This window comes from Balaenoptera borealis, assembly GCF_965194805.1.
Source record: "Balaenoptera borealis genome assembly, chromosome: X".
Lineage (NCBI taxonomy): Eukaryota > Metazoa > Chordata > Mammalia > Artiodactyla > Balaenopteridae > Balaenoptera > Balaenoptera borealis.
Window position 1 is genome coordinate 41460118 of NC_138881.1, and position 16299 is coordinate 41476416.

General features: G+C 41.6%; 1 protein-coding gene across 4 annotated transcripts in view; it reads right to left on the reverse strand.

Annotated features, from left to right (window-relative positions):
- Window positions 1-122: 122 nt before the first annotated feature.
- SLC9A7 (solute carrier family 9 member A7) overlaps window positions 123-16299 on the reverse strand; it is a 145404-nt gene continuing 129227 nt past the window's right edge. For 3 of the 4 annotated variants that reach the window (XM_082378107.1, XM_082378105.1, XM_082378104.1), the window contains 2 exons: window positions 9751-9856; window positions 123-5764 (listed from right to left, as the gene is read on the reverse strand). In XM_082378107.1, coding sequence (XP_082234233.1) covers window positions 5513-5764; window positions 9751-9856 — 358 coding nt within the window. In that variant the 3' untranslated portion in view covers window positions 123-5512. The remainder of the gene's footprint in view (window positions 5765-9750; window positions 9857-16299) is intronic. The other variant, XM_082378106.1, reaches the window with a different exon arrangement.

Consider the following 16299-nt stretch of genomic DNA (forward strand, 5'->3'; position numbering starts at 1 on the left):
GAACAGCTTCCCCCCAGAACAGAACCTCTCTGTGAGGGAAAGAAACAGACTAAGAACAGGATCATACTGCATTCTTCTACTAACGGACAATAGTTTTAAAAATACAAAACAAGATGAGCTCACCCAGTTAATCTTTTTATTTTGAGTTTTGTTAAAAAAAAAAAAAGCTTTGAGAAAAATGTGTTAAATATCAGTAAAGGGCAGGAAAACATGTAGCTAGCTTTATAGTATCAATCTAAACATATACACAAAGGCAAACGTTAAGTAAAATGCTAGGGAAAGGGAGCACTTTGGGGGCCTAACTCCAGTTTTTCTTATTGCACATAAAGGTTGCTGATAACTCCAAGTCTTCACTTTTTCACAGTTAGACATACTTTAATATTATTTTATATAACATGTTTATATAACATCCTATGTTAATTTTATAAAGCCACCAGTTTGCTACTGTTGAATGGAAGTAAAAGACAAAAATTTCCCCAATTACAGTATGTAAGCTCTCTATAAAAAAAATTCCCCAGAAGGTCACATCAGCCCATATTAAATTCATCCTATTCTATTTAAAAAACTGCTTTTCAGCTATTAAATGAATCTTGGTGGCCTTCACATTTAATCATTTTAATGGACATAGTAAAACTTCCTAAGTAAGAAGTACCAGATGTATTTTATGTAAAAAATAAAAAACCTAGGAGGTGACCCTACCATGAAGTCATACTTCGGAATGAGCGATTTCAGTGACAAATTCCAAATCCATAGACTTAACACCCACACGACTGAAAATCATCCCACTGCTTCTCCAAAGCCCACAGCTGGAATAATCACAACTAAAGTCAACCCCCAAATGTCCATGCAGCTAGATACTCACCCAGTTACACTGGGATCTTAACTTTTTTGAAGTGCTTTAGACAGCAGATGTAGTTCTTCATGCTGTTTCCAAGTCCTTTTCCACCTGAGTTCCCCCAACACATACAGGCCCAGATAATTTTCCACTGGCCAGGAGTTGAGCTGACCATGACATGTGGCAGTTCTATGAACCCATTTGGAAAGGTGGCCATCAGGATGAGAAGGTAACCTCTCCCTCCCTCTCCCGAGCACTCTCATGTCTGCTACACACCTTTACAAAGGGCAGCAGAACAGGCAGCCCTTCCTTCTCATCTTTTCCCAGGCTCATGTGGCAGAAAACTGGCTGCCTGTGTGCGCCATGTGGGCCATGGTTAGACTATACCCTGCTTACAAAAATAAAACTGACATCAAAAACTTTGGTTTTGCTCTTTACAATTTCTGCTAGCACTGGTTGACAAGATGGGTTTGTTAATTTATAGAAACTCTGCTTATGAAACTTGGAACTGGAAAAAAAATGGTTTCTTTCTAGGTCTCGTTTTGAAAGGATTGTCAAAGAGCCTACTTGCTTTTCCTCGTTAGACACTAGCATTGGTTTCCAGAATATTTCTCTGTAGATTGTTCTTATTAGGTTTTAGAAAGAGGGAAGGTCTTTTGAGGTATCCACATGGTGAAAGCAGCATTCAGGTGGGTCGTTTCTAAACTCTAACTCTTGGCCACTAGATGCCCTCAATTTACTGTATCAGAACGCAGCAATTGACACTGGTGAGCCAGATTCTCACTTAAAAAAAACAACAGAAGGGATCAGAATTCAATGATACCAGTCTACTGTATTTGACAGACTAGCTCCTACACTAATTCACCTACAGAAGCAACATCAAAAAGCAGGCACCAAACCTGTCAAGTGTCCCATTTCTGAAGTGGAATAAGGAGTCATATACTTACTGAATCAGAAAGCTGACTTTCCAGATGCTCTCAGTCCAGATTGCATTTTACAGCAGATGGGAAAATCAGCTTTCTGATCTACCTCTTAGAACTCGCAATGGGTACCAAGGTAGGTTTCCAAGCGGATGATTTTCCCCTTTGATGAGTTGCTTGTTTGCCCTGCCAGCAACCTCTCCTGAGCGCATCAGCGGTGTTTCTACATTTAGCAATCATTTTGTTCACATTAAATAGCTGACATGATAACGTTAACTTCCACTCTGGACATAGAAAGGGAGAGCTATGATGGGGGGTGGGGGGGTGTGCGTGAAACAGACTTCTGTTTTGGAAAGAACCATTACTTCTTTGCCCGAGACTGAAATGTTCGCGGATAGCTGAGATAACATTTTTTCAGGTTTTCTAAAGAGATTTAGAACCATGAAGGACATTTTCAGGTCTAGAGAACACGGCCTGAAGAGCTCCTTGCTGTTTGCTTGATGAAACATTTGATGTCGCAGTGTGATTTTGGGCTGCAGGGCATCAATGCTTCATCTGGTCACTCTGACTCCTGATGGTCAGAGGCCATTTAATCACATATGCCCTTCCTATACCTGTTTCCTAGGAAGAAATACAAAATTTCTTTAAATTCCAAATTTCCTTCTTTACTTCAGTTCTCCTTGTAGTCCCCAAAAAGAGTATGAAAAGGAATTGCAGGCGCTTTTGTCTTTCCTGTGTCGGTGCTATACAAAAGTTTGCATCTCCTTAATTACCTGCTACCGACACCACCGCCACGTGACAGCAAAGTGATCACAACTTTCCACTTAATATGGGGCCTCTGCTCAGGCAATAAATGGGCCCATCCTTATCCTGAGGAGTCCAGCGTGGATGCAGGCATGGGGACAAGCAAAGTGTGAAGAGAAAGAAAGTTCACTTGACTGCAATGGGGACTGTTAATATAATCTCAGGTTAAACTGCAAAGATACCATCTCAGAAAGCTTCACATTTGATTAGTCTGCAGCTCAGTTAAGACAAAACCCCTTTTTTCCCACAGATGGGGGCAAAGATGACAGGTTTTTAATCCCCCCCGCCAAACATACACTCAAGTCGCCCATCTCTCCTTCTCACGCTCTAAGGTTTTCAAAAGTGACATTTTAGGTTGTACTTTAAGAGGTACATTCTTGACTTCTGCAAAGATTAGCATGAAACTCACAGCTGCCCGGTCTGATCAACTGATCAACAACTGTTTGTTCCACATGACTAACAACTAAAATAAAATGTTCTTTGCTAGGCCATTCTTTAAGGTTCCAGATAGGGTCCACTGCCAGTTCTAGACTAGAGGCTCTCAACCCTAGCTGTGCATTAGAATCCTTGAGGCTCCAGAACAAAGCATGGCAGCCAGGGCCCACCCCAAACCTACTGTATCTGAATCTCTGAGGGTAGGGCCCTGGCATCAATATTTTAAAAAACTGGCCAGGTAATCCTAATGTGCAGCCAGGGTTGAGAACCTGTGCTCTAGAGCATTCGACTACTGAACTGTCATCCCCGCAACCCAGAACAAACATGTTTATAAGATGACTTGGGATTACTCTCTCAGGGGAACTTTCTTTAGCTGGATGCACCATTACTTAGCAGTTTCGATCTGATTTCTGCCAGACTGGCAACAGATACTCAGCCTTGAGTGAGGTGGTTTCAGGCCTTCGTGGCACCCTGCTTTTTTGCCACTCAGCACAGGCATGATGCTTCTGAGAGGTGGAAGCATGTTGATGAGCGGACTCACTTCCCATGACCCCTGGTAAGGTCAGGATTCATCTCCACATCTTGCAAACAAAAATTAGGACCACGGGTCAGTGACTTACTCTGATCCACTGAATAAAAAATCCAACCACATAACTACAAACCTAGCTCACTTTTGGTCTTAGCAAATCTCCATTTACTTATATTTAAGTAGGTTAGAATAAAATGTTTGCAGTGAAGAGGACAAAGCCCATGGATGACCATAAAATCAAAATGGACTTTAGTGTAGATACGAAGGAAAGAGGGGAATAAAAATGATTCAATTATATTATATTGAACCATATGAAATTGCCATATCTATTTTTTTTTAAATGGTTGAATGTCAGCAATTTCATATGGCTCAACCTAATAATAAAATTTTCCTGGTTTGCACAAATTATCAATTCAAAAACAAAGTATCAAGTAATGTCTTATTTAAAGATTAACCATTAAAAATGCGAGTCAAGAAGATTCAATGACTGACTTCATTATGGGTGTCCTAGACTGAACTGGGCCGCTATTTTGTCTGCCATAATAAGAAAAATGGCCACATTTTATGAAAGCATTTTTTAGAAACTGGGTTTTCAAATATACTAGCACTGAAGCATAGAGACACGGGGAGAATCTCAAACTTGGTTTCCAAGAGTTCTCTCAGTATTTCACCTACTGCAGGTGCGGGCAGGTGGAGCGGCTCATCCACAAAGAAACCAAACTAAAAACCTAAATTTGAAACCACGCTTACACATGAAGCTGGTGCAAGCCTCCCCAGATACCAAGAAAATGGCCCTTCTCTACATGGCATTCAATGTCAAGACATCTGGATTCCTAATCTGTCTATAGTAGACAGAACCTTCCATCAAGTTGAATAATGCTGAACTTTTCATTGACTTGCCTCTGATTCCCCATGTGGCCACTGAAATCTCATGTATTTATTAGCTCAAAGTTTGGAATTCTACTCAGTCATTAGAATACTATCTTGTACTTTCTTTGCAGTTAGTTTTGTTTGCAGTGAGATTTCTTCCCTCTGAATACTAGCCTGTTCCCTCTTAGGCTTCTTACTGCCTTCTCTTCCCTAGACAAAATTGCACCCCACAAACTGTGGTCTTATTTCTAAACCCACAATAGAATCCAGTCCTATTAATCGTTTTCCAGGCAGTCAGCTCATATGGGAGCCTTCAAGAACTGACTGATTTTTGCAGTGATATCACCATCAGTTTCTAAACAGTTTCTCCTGTCCTCAGATTAATTAAAAACAACAGTATAACACTATTTTGCCTTTGGTTTCAAACATTTCAGTAACTTCTTCTTTATGGAGATTTCCAGAGAAGGAATTGGAATTCGTTCCCCCATGTTGAAATGTTCATGGACAGATTTTCCAATCTTCAGTCTAGAGGAAACACAGGTAGCCAAAAAGGGCAGGAATTCCTGATGGGAGGGTGCAGTCACGCAGCCTAGCTGCGGGAGCCTCCACTCAAATTGCTTTTTCATGTTTTCTGTCCCGTTTAACACCAGCCTCTCACAATCCTTGGAGGTCCAATCTCAATTGCCTTCCTTCACGGTCTTTTTCTAGCCTGTTCCCCCCTTGCTATTCCTACAACCAGCTAGACCTGCATCGCTGTGTCTGGATATGAAGCCTCTCCTGGAAAGAACCCCCAGGAGTTCGTCAACCTGCCACACCTTGTTCAGATCTGCAGGTGAATGAATGAAGAGAGCATTAAAGCATGCTATTAGTTTGTTTGTTTAACTCTGAACAGCGCACTACTATGTGAAAAAAGTGGGAATAGGTCTGCATCTGTCTTGATTTAGAGACACTTCAGCCCCACCAGCTGCGTCTTGGGTTAAAATTTAAATGTGAAGATATCTTCAGACCCCAATAAAATAGAAGTGTTAGTTCCATTCAGTCAAGGCCCCACCTCAAGCTCGCAGCCATCCTCACCCCGCCAGTGGGCCTACCCCGTCACTCAGGGCTCGGGGCGGGGAGTCACGCGTTATCCTCCAGGGGAAACACCAGGCGGGTGCCCCGGCTGGAAACCTTCTGGTCTCCCATTCCCAGGTCTCGTTCCAGCACCTCCTCGGAGCTGCCCTTCGTTCTCCGACTGACCTCGACGCTCGTGGGGGCCGTGTGGGAGCCTGAGGAGCCGTTCGCAGTCACTGTGCTGTCCCCGTAGGTCAAGGTGAGGTCGCCCTCGGTCAGGATGAAATCAGAGTCTTCCTCTCTCAGCGGCTCTTGGTTCTGAAAAGTGCAACAAACACCACGAACATCAACGACAAATGGAAGACCACTGTTTTCCCGGGCTGAAGCCCACCCCAACCTCAGCTCCTCATCTGAAAAGAGGGATCATAAAACTTGCCTGCCTTGAGCCTCTAGCATGATAACTGGATGTAAACTGTAGAGTGCTAGTCAATGTAAGGCTGGTGCTGAACCAGCACTTCAAACACCAGAAAGCAGTTCTGATTTTAAATGCCTGACAGCTTGGGGACAAAAAGTGACAAAAGGGAAGGAAGGGAGATCAGCTCCAATTTTCGGCTTCCCAACCCACAAAGGTAGGAAGGAGTAAGGTCCCTGGGCAAACCTACAAATAGGTTTCAGGTCCTCTCTTCTTTGGGAAGGTCTTCTGGGGGTGGAGGTGGCCTCCTGCTCTGTACAGACCACCCTAAACCCACCTGGTTTACAGCTGAACTACTCTTTGTCCTAGTCAGCAATTCAGGGAAGAGGATAAGCCATAATTAGGGTTTCCTTCCTGTCCCCACAGAAACACCCTGATGGGAAGGAAGCCCTCAGGTGGATGAAGCGAGGGACAGAGAGGGAGGGGACGTTTTCTCAAGCATCTATTATACGCCTGCCAGGAACGTCACAGAAGCTCTCATTTGATCCTCACCCCTTCCCTATGAAGGGCACAAACACTCAGGTCACAGAGAAGAAAACCTGAGAGAACCCATGGAATTTGCCCGTGGCTGTCCAGCTGCTTGGAAGCAGAGTTAGGATTTATGCTGTCCCTAGACTGGTTCTACCCACATAAAAGATGTGAAAAATCACCCCGTCGGGAAGAGGACTGGTGGGGCATCTCATGCTAGGCAGTGGTGGTAGCAGAACAGACAAGGCTGAGCAAAGCAGGCTACGTGGCAGCCACTTGAAACTACGAGAATATCGGGAGAGTGTCACGAAGCAGCGTGAGGTCAGGCACAACCTTTCATCCTCCGATGGTTTAACAAGCAAAGCAAGGGGCGGTACACTCCCCGCGCCCCCGCTGCACGGCCGTCAAACACGGGGAACTTCTTCCTTGAATGGCAAACATATGCTTCCAAGCCGCTCCGCGTAAACGGTTCTTTCTCTCCTATTTCCCATCTACCTTCAAAGTGCATTTGCGGTCCTTCGGCCTCTACACGACAGGGTCTCCTTGGTGTGGGATGCTGAGCCTGCCTCCCTGACAGCCACGTGGCCCCCACTCGGTCTCGCTGCCCGAGGCTGGGGTAGATTTTCCCGGGTCCGGGCCGGGGATCCCCCAGCTACGTGAGAAACCACAGAACAGCAGTGATCTCCTCCTCTTCCTGGCACCCTTCCTTGTGCTGCTGACCTCTTAGGAGGTGCTAGATGAACGCCTGTTAAATGCACCGACCCAGGCAGGACCCGTGGGTTCTGCCTACCTTGCCTCTCCTATCCTGGCCCATCTCTGGGCACGTAAGGGTGACAAGCACATGCTTGTTTTCTGCATTGTTTCTCAGTGACATCGGCTTCTCCACTCTCCACAGTGTGACTCCACTTAACCAGGGCTCCGGCTTTTTTAACAGGCAAGCACGCAAGTCCTCTTGATTGCTGCCTCCAACCCTCACCGGAATGAGGCAGGGAGCAAATGTACAGTTCAGTAAACATCCTCGACTCGGGCAGAGCATAATTCTAAAGCTCACTCCAAACTCCCCAATTTCCTCCTCCCCAGTAGTAGTTCTGAAAGTCCTGAAACTCCATCTGCTCCATGATGGTTTTCTTAACAACAGATGACATCATGTTCCCTGTTTTAGCACGTTCCATTTCTCCCGTGCATACATGTGCTAAGTAATGTTTTTGTTCATCTCTGTCAAAATCTCTCTCCCAGGGCTCCTTAGCTCCCAATGTTCAGGAGAAGGCTCTCCTGGCACGTATTTTGCTGTTTCGAGGTTTGGAGCCACACGGGGACAGAGAGGAATACAGAACAACTGCATGTGCGGGGAATTCTGCAAATGGAGCCAAGCCCCACTCTGACCCCTCGCAGTGGGAAGCAGGGCCAAAATTCACTGACAGGAGAAAACAAGACTGGATATTGTCCCGTTCCATGATGAAACTCACAAGCCCAGACAAACAGTACCCCAGGAAAGGTCACTCAGAAACAAGGACGTAGTAAAACCCAGTGGAGAGGGATTTCCAGATGGAAGATTAAGGAATGTTCTATGCTGACAACAAAACTATCCCACACCCTCGAATTCCAGATGACAGGATTGACAAAAGTTTTGTTCAGCTGAAGGTTTGTGTAATTACATAACTAGCTGTCCAGTGAGGGCTGCTATGGAAATGGAGTGAAATAACCCTGCAAACACCTGCAAGCAAGACTGTCGTGGGAATGTGTGCATTTAAATATCCACAGATCATTTTCATTAAGTGGAAGAACACTGTTTTCTAGGCGGTTTTCAAACCTAAATTTTGTTTAGAGTTAGTGGAAATGACGAATAACGAACAACCAGAAAGCGTTCTTTCTAAGGAAATCATCCAAACAAAAAGAAATGAGCAGCCATCACCAAATCCCTAACAAAGCATTTTGAAAGTCATTCCATTTTAGTAAAGCCAAATGGCTTATGTATAAAAATTACTGAAAAGGAAATCTCTTGCTTAAACAGCAGTTATACTCCAATAAAGATGTTTAAAAAAAAAAGTGTGTCAAACAGCCCAGAGAATGGCTCATCTGATGCCCTCACGCGGCACTAGACTCCACATGGAGCCCCCTCCATTCTCTCACCTCTGGCTTCCTCAGTTAAACTTCCAAAGACTCTCTGCTCTCACTCTCTCAGCAGCAGGCCTCTCTGTGTCTGGAGGAGGCTGGGACCCCAGTCAGGACCCCAGCCCAAGGCAGTAGCGGCAGAATGGAGGGTGGTTCTTAAGTTTCACTAGGTCCCATTTGTTTATTTTTGTTTTGATTTCCATTACTCTAGGAGGTGGATCAAAAAAGATCTTGCTGTGATTTATGTCAAAGAGTGTTCTTCCTATGTTTTCCTCTAAGAGTTGGATAGTGTCTGGCCTTACATTTAGGTCTTTAATCCATTTTGAGTTTATTTTTGTGCATGGTGTTAGGGAGTGTTCTAGCTTCATTCTTTTACTACAATTAGGAATTTGAACAAATTTTGTTGAATGAGGGGAGCACTTTCAATTTAAGTCCCTGGAAGTATATTGAGTTTATGCTGAGTTCAAAGTAGGCCAGACACCCCTAACTGATGTGTGAGGAATAGCTGGTAAGCTTCCGATTAGGTAAGGTTTTTATAAAGTTTTCATAGTGGGTTAGTTACTTTACTATTACAGAGACATGAAAAGTGACCCTTGTAAAACCTAAGTAAGAAGGAAGGCTTTAGAAATTGGTTAAAAGAGACTAGAGCTAGAAGGCAAAGAAACACGTAAGCCCAGTGAAACAAACTCAAACAGTGTAATCAGTTGGAGCTTCTTTAGTGGGAGAAGTGAGGATGCCGAGTCACTACCCTTTGTTTCTGATGATAAAACACATCCAAATGGCCCACACTGTCACTTTACACAGAGGTCCAAACTGAGCAAACTATTCAGCATTCAAAAAAAGACAGATTTATTAAATAAAATGGGATGGGAAATTATAAAACTAACTTTTTAATCTATTGGTCTGTATCCTTCCAACATAAAAGGAAAGGTAATTAGCATTATTACCTAGGCTCATATTCCACTAAAAACTCACCATAAGCATTAAAAATCACTTTACAAAACCGGGAGCAGTTCTAAGGAAATGGTGTTCTTGGCATCTGACCCATTTTTTGTAATTTAAAAACAGTTTATCAGAGGTGGCATGGGAATTCCATTTGTATATGGGGAGGGGCTGGGGAGGCTGGAAGCCTCAACTGTCTTTAAGAGAAGGAGACATTGATGCTGTTCTCTGTCACGTTTGGTGGAATTCAAAGCAAAGGCCATAGCAGAACTGCAGTGTTACCATGGCAACCTGGCCATGCTGTACTTACGTCATACACCTGGGGACTGGTGAGACATCGAGCGAGCAAGCCACACCAGGCTGGGAGAGTGGTGGTTAATGGGGGGCCACTGTGTGTGAGGATGGGCTTCAAGTAACTTTAAAAAGAGAATTAAGGAAAAGTGCCTGCAAAGAAAACACACACCCAACAAAATGTGTTTAGAAATCCCAAAGAGTAAATCATCTGGCATTCTACCCCCAAAAAGCCTCTTTTCCCCCATTTTACCAGTACAATACAGAAGTACCTGTAGTCTGCAACAGTCTGAATCCAAGATTAAACTATGCCCCATCAGCCTTAAATGTTAACTGTTAACTTTCAGGTTGGCGGTTCCTCATTTTCAGTTAGAAAGAATACCTGATTAATTAGAACACCCTTCTGCCTTCTTTGTTATGCTGAATGAGAATTTTGGTTTTGATCAGCCTTCCAGCTTTTGACACACAACCAGCTCATGTTTTGGAAACAGGAAATCATGTAGCTGGAGTGGAGATGTTACAGCCCCTGGGTCCCCTCTCCCCAGAGGTCACATGGTGGAAATGTTCGAGGCGGACAGGACCTGAGAGGACTCAGCAAAAGGCAAAACGGTTTCACGAAGGTCACTCAGACCTCAACCTCCCACCTTCCCATACAGGACTATTCTTCCCTCTAGCCGCTGCCTCCCTCCCAGACTCTCCAACACAGTTCCTCCACCTCGACACTAGTGGCATTGTGGGCCAGATCACCCTTTGTCATAGGGGGCTGTCCTGCATTGTAGGATGTCTAGCAGCATCTCTGGCCTCTACCCACTAGAGCACCCCCAATCCTTCCCTCAGGTGTGACAACAAATATGTCTCCTGACATGGCCCAGTGTCCCCTGAGAAGCAAACTTGCCCTCAACTGAGCCCCCCGTTCTAACATGAAGGTCAACTGTTCTGTGGAGACCAGCTCAGGGTTTGCCAATCTACAGATATTTGTGCTGCCAAATGTGCAGCCCTGTGTCACATTACGATGGAGCTGGGACCGTTTCTGATACCCAGAGCCGAAGCAATGTGGAAAAGGTGGAGACCTACAGGGTCACCTCAAATGCAGGAATGGCCAAGAGACTTTAAAGGCAGGTGAGAAGGAGTCACAGCTGTCTGTACCCAAGCGGATGACTGCTCCGAGCACCATCACTTCCTGTCTTCATTCAGAGCAGCACGAGAGAGAAAAGGCTTCTCTACAGGAGGAGATGGAAGGGTGACCCCTGGGTAAAATTCTGACTGGGAATTACTCATCAAAGGAGGATGTGTGGGCTCTGCTGGGACTCTATAAGCAGAACAAGCCCCCTCTGACTGCTGTCCTCATTCCTAGAAACAGCCCCTACAGGTCTATCAGTTTTCTTGTGTCTTCAGCTCAGAAGCTGACAGCAGCTGCATTTGCAGAATGACTAATACAAAAGAGTTCCGGGGAACCCAGAGGCTACCTTTCAGTACCCTGTCTTGGGCAGTTCAAAGACAAGCTTGCTCTTCCCAAATACAGAAGGCCCTCTAACAACTTCTTTAAAAGAGAAAAAATATTTACAGATAGATTTTAAATATTCAGATTGTTGGAAGGGCAAAAATGAAATATCAAGCCTCCCTCCCACCCAGTCTTTCTGGTAATTTACCATTACAACTTTATAGAATACAGTTTTTTTCGCCTATTTCCTGATTTATGAACTGTAGTCAGCTTTTAGCTCCCTCTTATGAAGGATGGTAAATTTAATTCATTTACATTCCTGCCTCTTTTCAATTTTTTTCCTTTCTAATTTTTATTTATAATTAATTTTGTACTGTAGATATATAACAATTGCATTCTGTAACTAATAAGCAAATATCTGCTTTGTCTATGGATTGAGCCTAATGTTAAAGACCAATAAGCAGCACTTGTAATAATGTAATTTATGAATATTATTCACTGTAACCAAGCAGAGTGGTTGGAATACTATTAAAGGAAATGTAATACAATGTCATTTAAACTTTGTTAGAAGACAACATTTGAGTATCCTGCAAAAAAAAAAGATCTTCTTTTAATTTCTTTTTGATCTTGTTCACTTCTTCTGGGTTATAACAAATCACTGTCCCCTTAGTTGGATTTTGTTTTGTTTAATCCTTATGTTATTTTCCCCCCTTCTTATAGTCTGCATGGTGCTAAACTTTCTGAATTCTTGCATGTCTGAAAGCCACCCTCCTTTTTTTTGCTCATTTTTGATTAACAGTTTGGGTATAGAATTCTAAGCTCAGAAAAATTTTTTTCATCCTAGGACTTTCATTTTGTTGATGGTTTCCTTTGCTTTGCAGAAATTTTTTAGTTTGATGTAAAAAATTTTACACGTGTTTATTTTTGCTCTTGTTGCCTGCGCTTTTGGTGTCAAACACAACAACAACAAGAACAAATCAGTGCCAAGACCAATATCAAGGAGCTTTTCCCCTTTGTTTTCATCTAGGAGTTTTATGGTTTCAGGTCTTACATTTAAGTTTTTAATCCATTTTGAGTTGATTTTTATGAGTGGTATAAGATGAGGTCCAGTTTCATTCTTTTGCATGTGGCTGTCCAGTTTTCCCAACACCATTTATTAAAGAGACTGCCCTTTCCCCATTGTGTTTCCTTGGCATGTTGGTCTTGACTCTATATGCAAGGGTTTATTTCTGGACTTTGTATTCTGTTCCTTTGATCTGTGTGTGTTTTTATGCCAATGCCATACTTTTTTGATTACTGTACCTTTGTAATATAATTTGAAATCAGGAAGTGTGATGCCTCCAGCTTTGTTCTTGTTCCTCAAGATGGCTTTAGCTATTTAGGTTCTTTCGTGGTTCCATACAAATTTTAGGATGGTTTTTCTTTTTCTGTGAAAAATACCATCAGAGTTTTGATAGAGATTGTACTGAACCTGTAGGTCGCTTTGGGCAGTGTGGACATTTTAACAATATTAATTCTTCCAATCCATGAACACAGGTATCTTTCCGTTTACTTGTGTCTTCTTCAATTTCTTTTGTCAATGTTCTTTAATTTTCAGCATATAGATCTTCACTCCTTGGTTAAATTTATTCCTAAGTATTTTATTGTTTTTGATGCTACTGTAATGGAATTGTTTTCTTAATTTCTTTTTTGGATAGTTCATTGTTAGTATATAGAAATGCAACTGATTTTTGTATGCTGATATTATCTCCTGTAACTTCAGTGATTTAGTTTAAAAGCTTCAAACAATTTCTTGGTAGAATCTTCAGGGTTTTCTATATGTGAGATCATGTCATCTGCAGAGACAATTTTACTTCTACCTTTCTGATTTGTATGCCTTTTATTTATTTTTCTTGCCTAATTGCTCTGGTTAGGATTTCCAGTACTGTGTTGAATAGACATGGCAAGAGTGCACACCCTTGCCTTGCTCCAGATCTGACAGGAAAAGCTTTCAGCTTTTCACCACTGAGTATCATGTTAGCTGTGGGTTTGTCATATGTGGCCTTTATTATGTTGAGGTACATTCCATCTATACCTAATTTGTTGAGAGTTTTATCATAAAAGAATGCTGGATTTTGTCAAATGCTTTTTCTGCATCTATTGAGATGATCACATGATTTTTATTTTGTTAATCTGGTGTTCACATTGATTATGTGGCATCCCCCAGGGATAAATCCCACTTGATTATGATGTCTGATCCTTTTAATGTGCTATAGAATTCAGTTTTTTAGTATTTTGTTGAAGATTTTTACATCTATGTTCACCAGGGATACTGGCCTGTAATTTTCTTTTCTTGTAGTGTCCTTGGTGGGCTTTAACATCAGGGCCATGCTGGCCTCAAAAAATGAATTTGGGAGTATTCCCCCATCTTCAATTTTTTGGAAGAGTTTGAGAAGGGTTAATTCTTTCTTTCTTTCTTTTTTTTTTGGCTGCACCGCGCGGCTTGTGGGATCTTAGTTCCCCCACCAGGGATTGAACCTGGGCCCTCGGCAGTGAGAGCCTGGAGTCCTAACTACTGGACCTCCAGGGAATTCCCGGATTAATTCTTCTTTAAATGGTTGGTAGAATTCACCAGTGAAGCCATATAGTCCTGGGCTTTTCTTTGCTGTGAGGTTTTTAATTACTGATTCAATGTCTTTACTTGTATTGGTCTGTTCAGATTTTCTATTTCTTCATGATCCAGTCTTGGTAAGTTGCATGTTTCTAGGAATTTATCCATTTCTTTTAGGTTATACGATTTTTGGTGAATAATTGTTCACAGTAGTCTCTTATGAGCCTATATATTTCTGTGGTATTAGTTGTAATGTCTCCTCTTTCATTTCTGATGTTATTTATTTGAGTCTTCTCTTTTTCTTAGTCTAACTAAACGCTTACCAATTTTGTTCATCTTTTCAAAAAACCAACTCTTAGTTTCGTTGATCTTTTCTATTGTTTTCTGAGTCTCTATTTTATTTATTTCTTCTCTGGCCTTTGTTATTTCCTTCCTTCTACTAATTTTGGGCTTTGTTTGTTCTTTTCTTTTTCTAGTTCCTTGAGGAGTAAAGTTAGGTTGTTTGAGATCTTTCTTTTTTCTTAATGTATCACTTAATGTATCACTTATCACTATGAACTTCCCTCTCAAAACTGCTTTTGTTGCATCCCATAAGTTTTCGTGTGTTGTGTTTCCATTTTCATTAGTCTCAAGATAATTTTTAAATTTCTCTTCTGATTTCTCCATTGACCCATTGATTGTTTAGGAGTGTGTTGTTTAATGTCCACATATTTGTGAACTTTCCAGTTTTTCTCCTGTTACTGATTTCTAGTTTCATACTATTGTGGTCAGAAAAGATACTTGGTATGATTTCAATTTTCATAAATTTGCTAAGATTTGTTTTGTGACCCAACATATGATCTATCTTGCAGAATGTTCCATGTGCACTTGAGAAGAATGTATATTCTGTTGTTGGATGGAATGTTCTGTATATGCCTAAATGTCATTTAGTCTAAAATGTAGTTCAAGCCCAATGTTTCCTTATTCATTTACTGTCCAAATGATCTATCACTTTAGCATTTTGTCACTCTCCTGTGAACTCTCTCCAATCTTCTCTACATCCTTTCCAAGCCCAGTGAGTAACATGCATTCTGAATTACAATGTAGACAAAATTCATATGACTTAAAAAAATCCCTGGGGGTTCTATTTTAGTTAATAGCAAACAAGGTAATTTGAACCATTTTTTCCACTGAGGCTAACTAGAAAAGCTGGGAAAATAAAACACAACATTTTCTGCTTAATGGCATCAGAAAGCTACCATGGCAGTGAAGAGGGCCAGAGTCTGGAAAAGGAAATCCAAGAGGTGAGCCCTGCACACGGTGAGCCATGTTTTCCCTAAAAGCACCTGAGAAGCTAAGCAGAGCATCTGGCAGACTCACAAAAACAGAGTGAATCTGACAAAAACTGGAGTCCAGGGTCTTCTGAGGAAGTCTACATAAATATTCTAGGCTCTAGGTTGGAACCCTAGAAGAAAGGGCACACAGAAAACAGACTAACCCTCACAGGAGCTGAAGCCCAGATTCATATCACCTTTATTCCCGATTGGATTAAAGTGATCTGGAATTGCTAATTCCCCTAACCTTGCCACTGACCAGATGTAAGGTAAATCATCTCTGAAAGATGAAAGATGATAACCTCATCTAGAGCATCTCAAATTATCTCTATACTTTTTCATTGCTCATGTCTGTCACTTATTTTAAAAAAACAAACAAACACAGATGTACAGAAGGTAAACAATAAAGCTCCTAGAAGATATCATAGGAAATTGGCTTTATGACTTTGGAGTAGACAAAGATTTCTAAAACAGAACACAAACAATAATAGCCAGAACAGATAAGCTCAAGAAATTGGATTGGACCTTTTGTTCATCAAAAGATTCTATCTAAAAGTGAAAAGGCAAGTCACAAGTAGAGAAGATATTTTTTATCACATATAACTAGCAAAATACTCATATCTAGAATACATAGGAACTCTTAAAATCGGTAATAAAAAGGCCAATGACTCAAGAGAAAAATGGGCAAGAGACTTGAACAGGCACTTCACAAAGGAACACACCAAAGGGCCAGTAAATATATGGTAAGGTGCTCAACCTAATTAGTCACTAGGTAAATGCAAATTAAAACCACAAAGGAGTATAATCTATAAAAATATTGAATCACTGTGTTGTACACCTGAAACTAATATAATATGTAAATCAACTATACTTCCATTTTAAAAAACCACAATGAAATACCACTATAAATCCACTAGAAAGGCTAAAATTAACAAGACTGGCAATACCAACCGTCAGTGAGGATGTGGAGCAAATGGAACTCTCATACGCTAGAGGTAAGTATGAAAAGTGGTGCCACCATTTTATAAAACTGTTTGACACCATCTTCTAAAGTTGAACCGTTGCATGTCCTATGACTCAGCAATTTCACTCCTGGGTGTATTCCCAACAAAAATGTATGTAAACATGCACCAAAAGACATGTATAAGAATGTTCATAGCGGTATTTTTCATCGTAGCTCCAAATTAGAAACAATCTACGTGTTCATCAACAGGATGATAAATA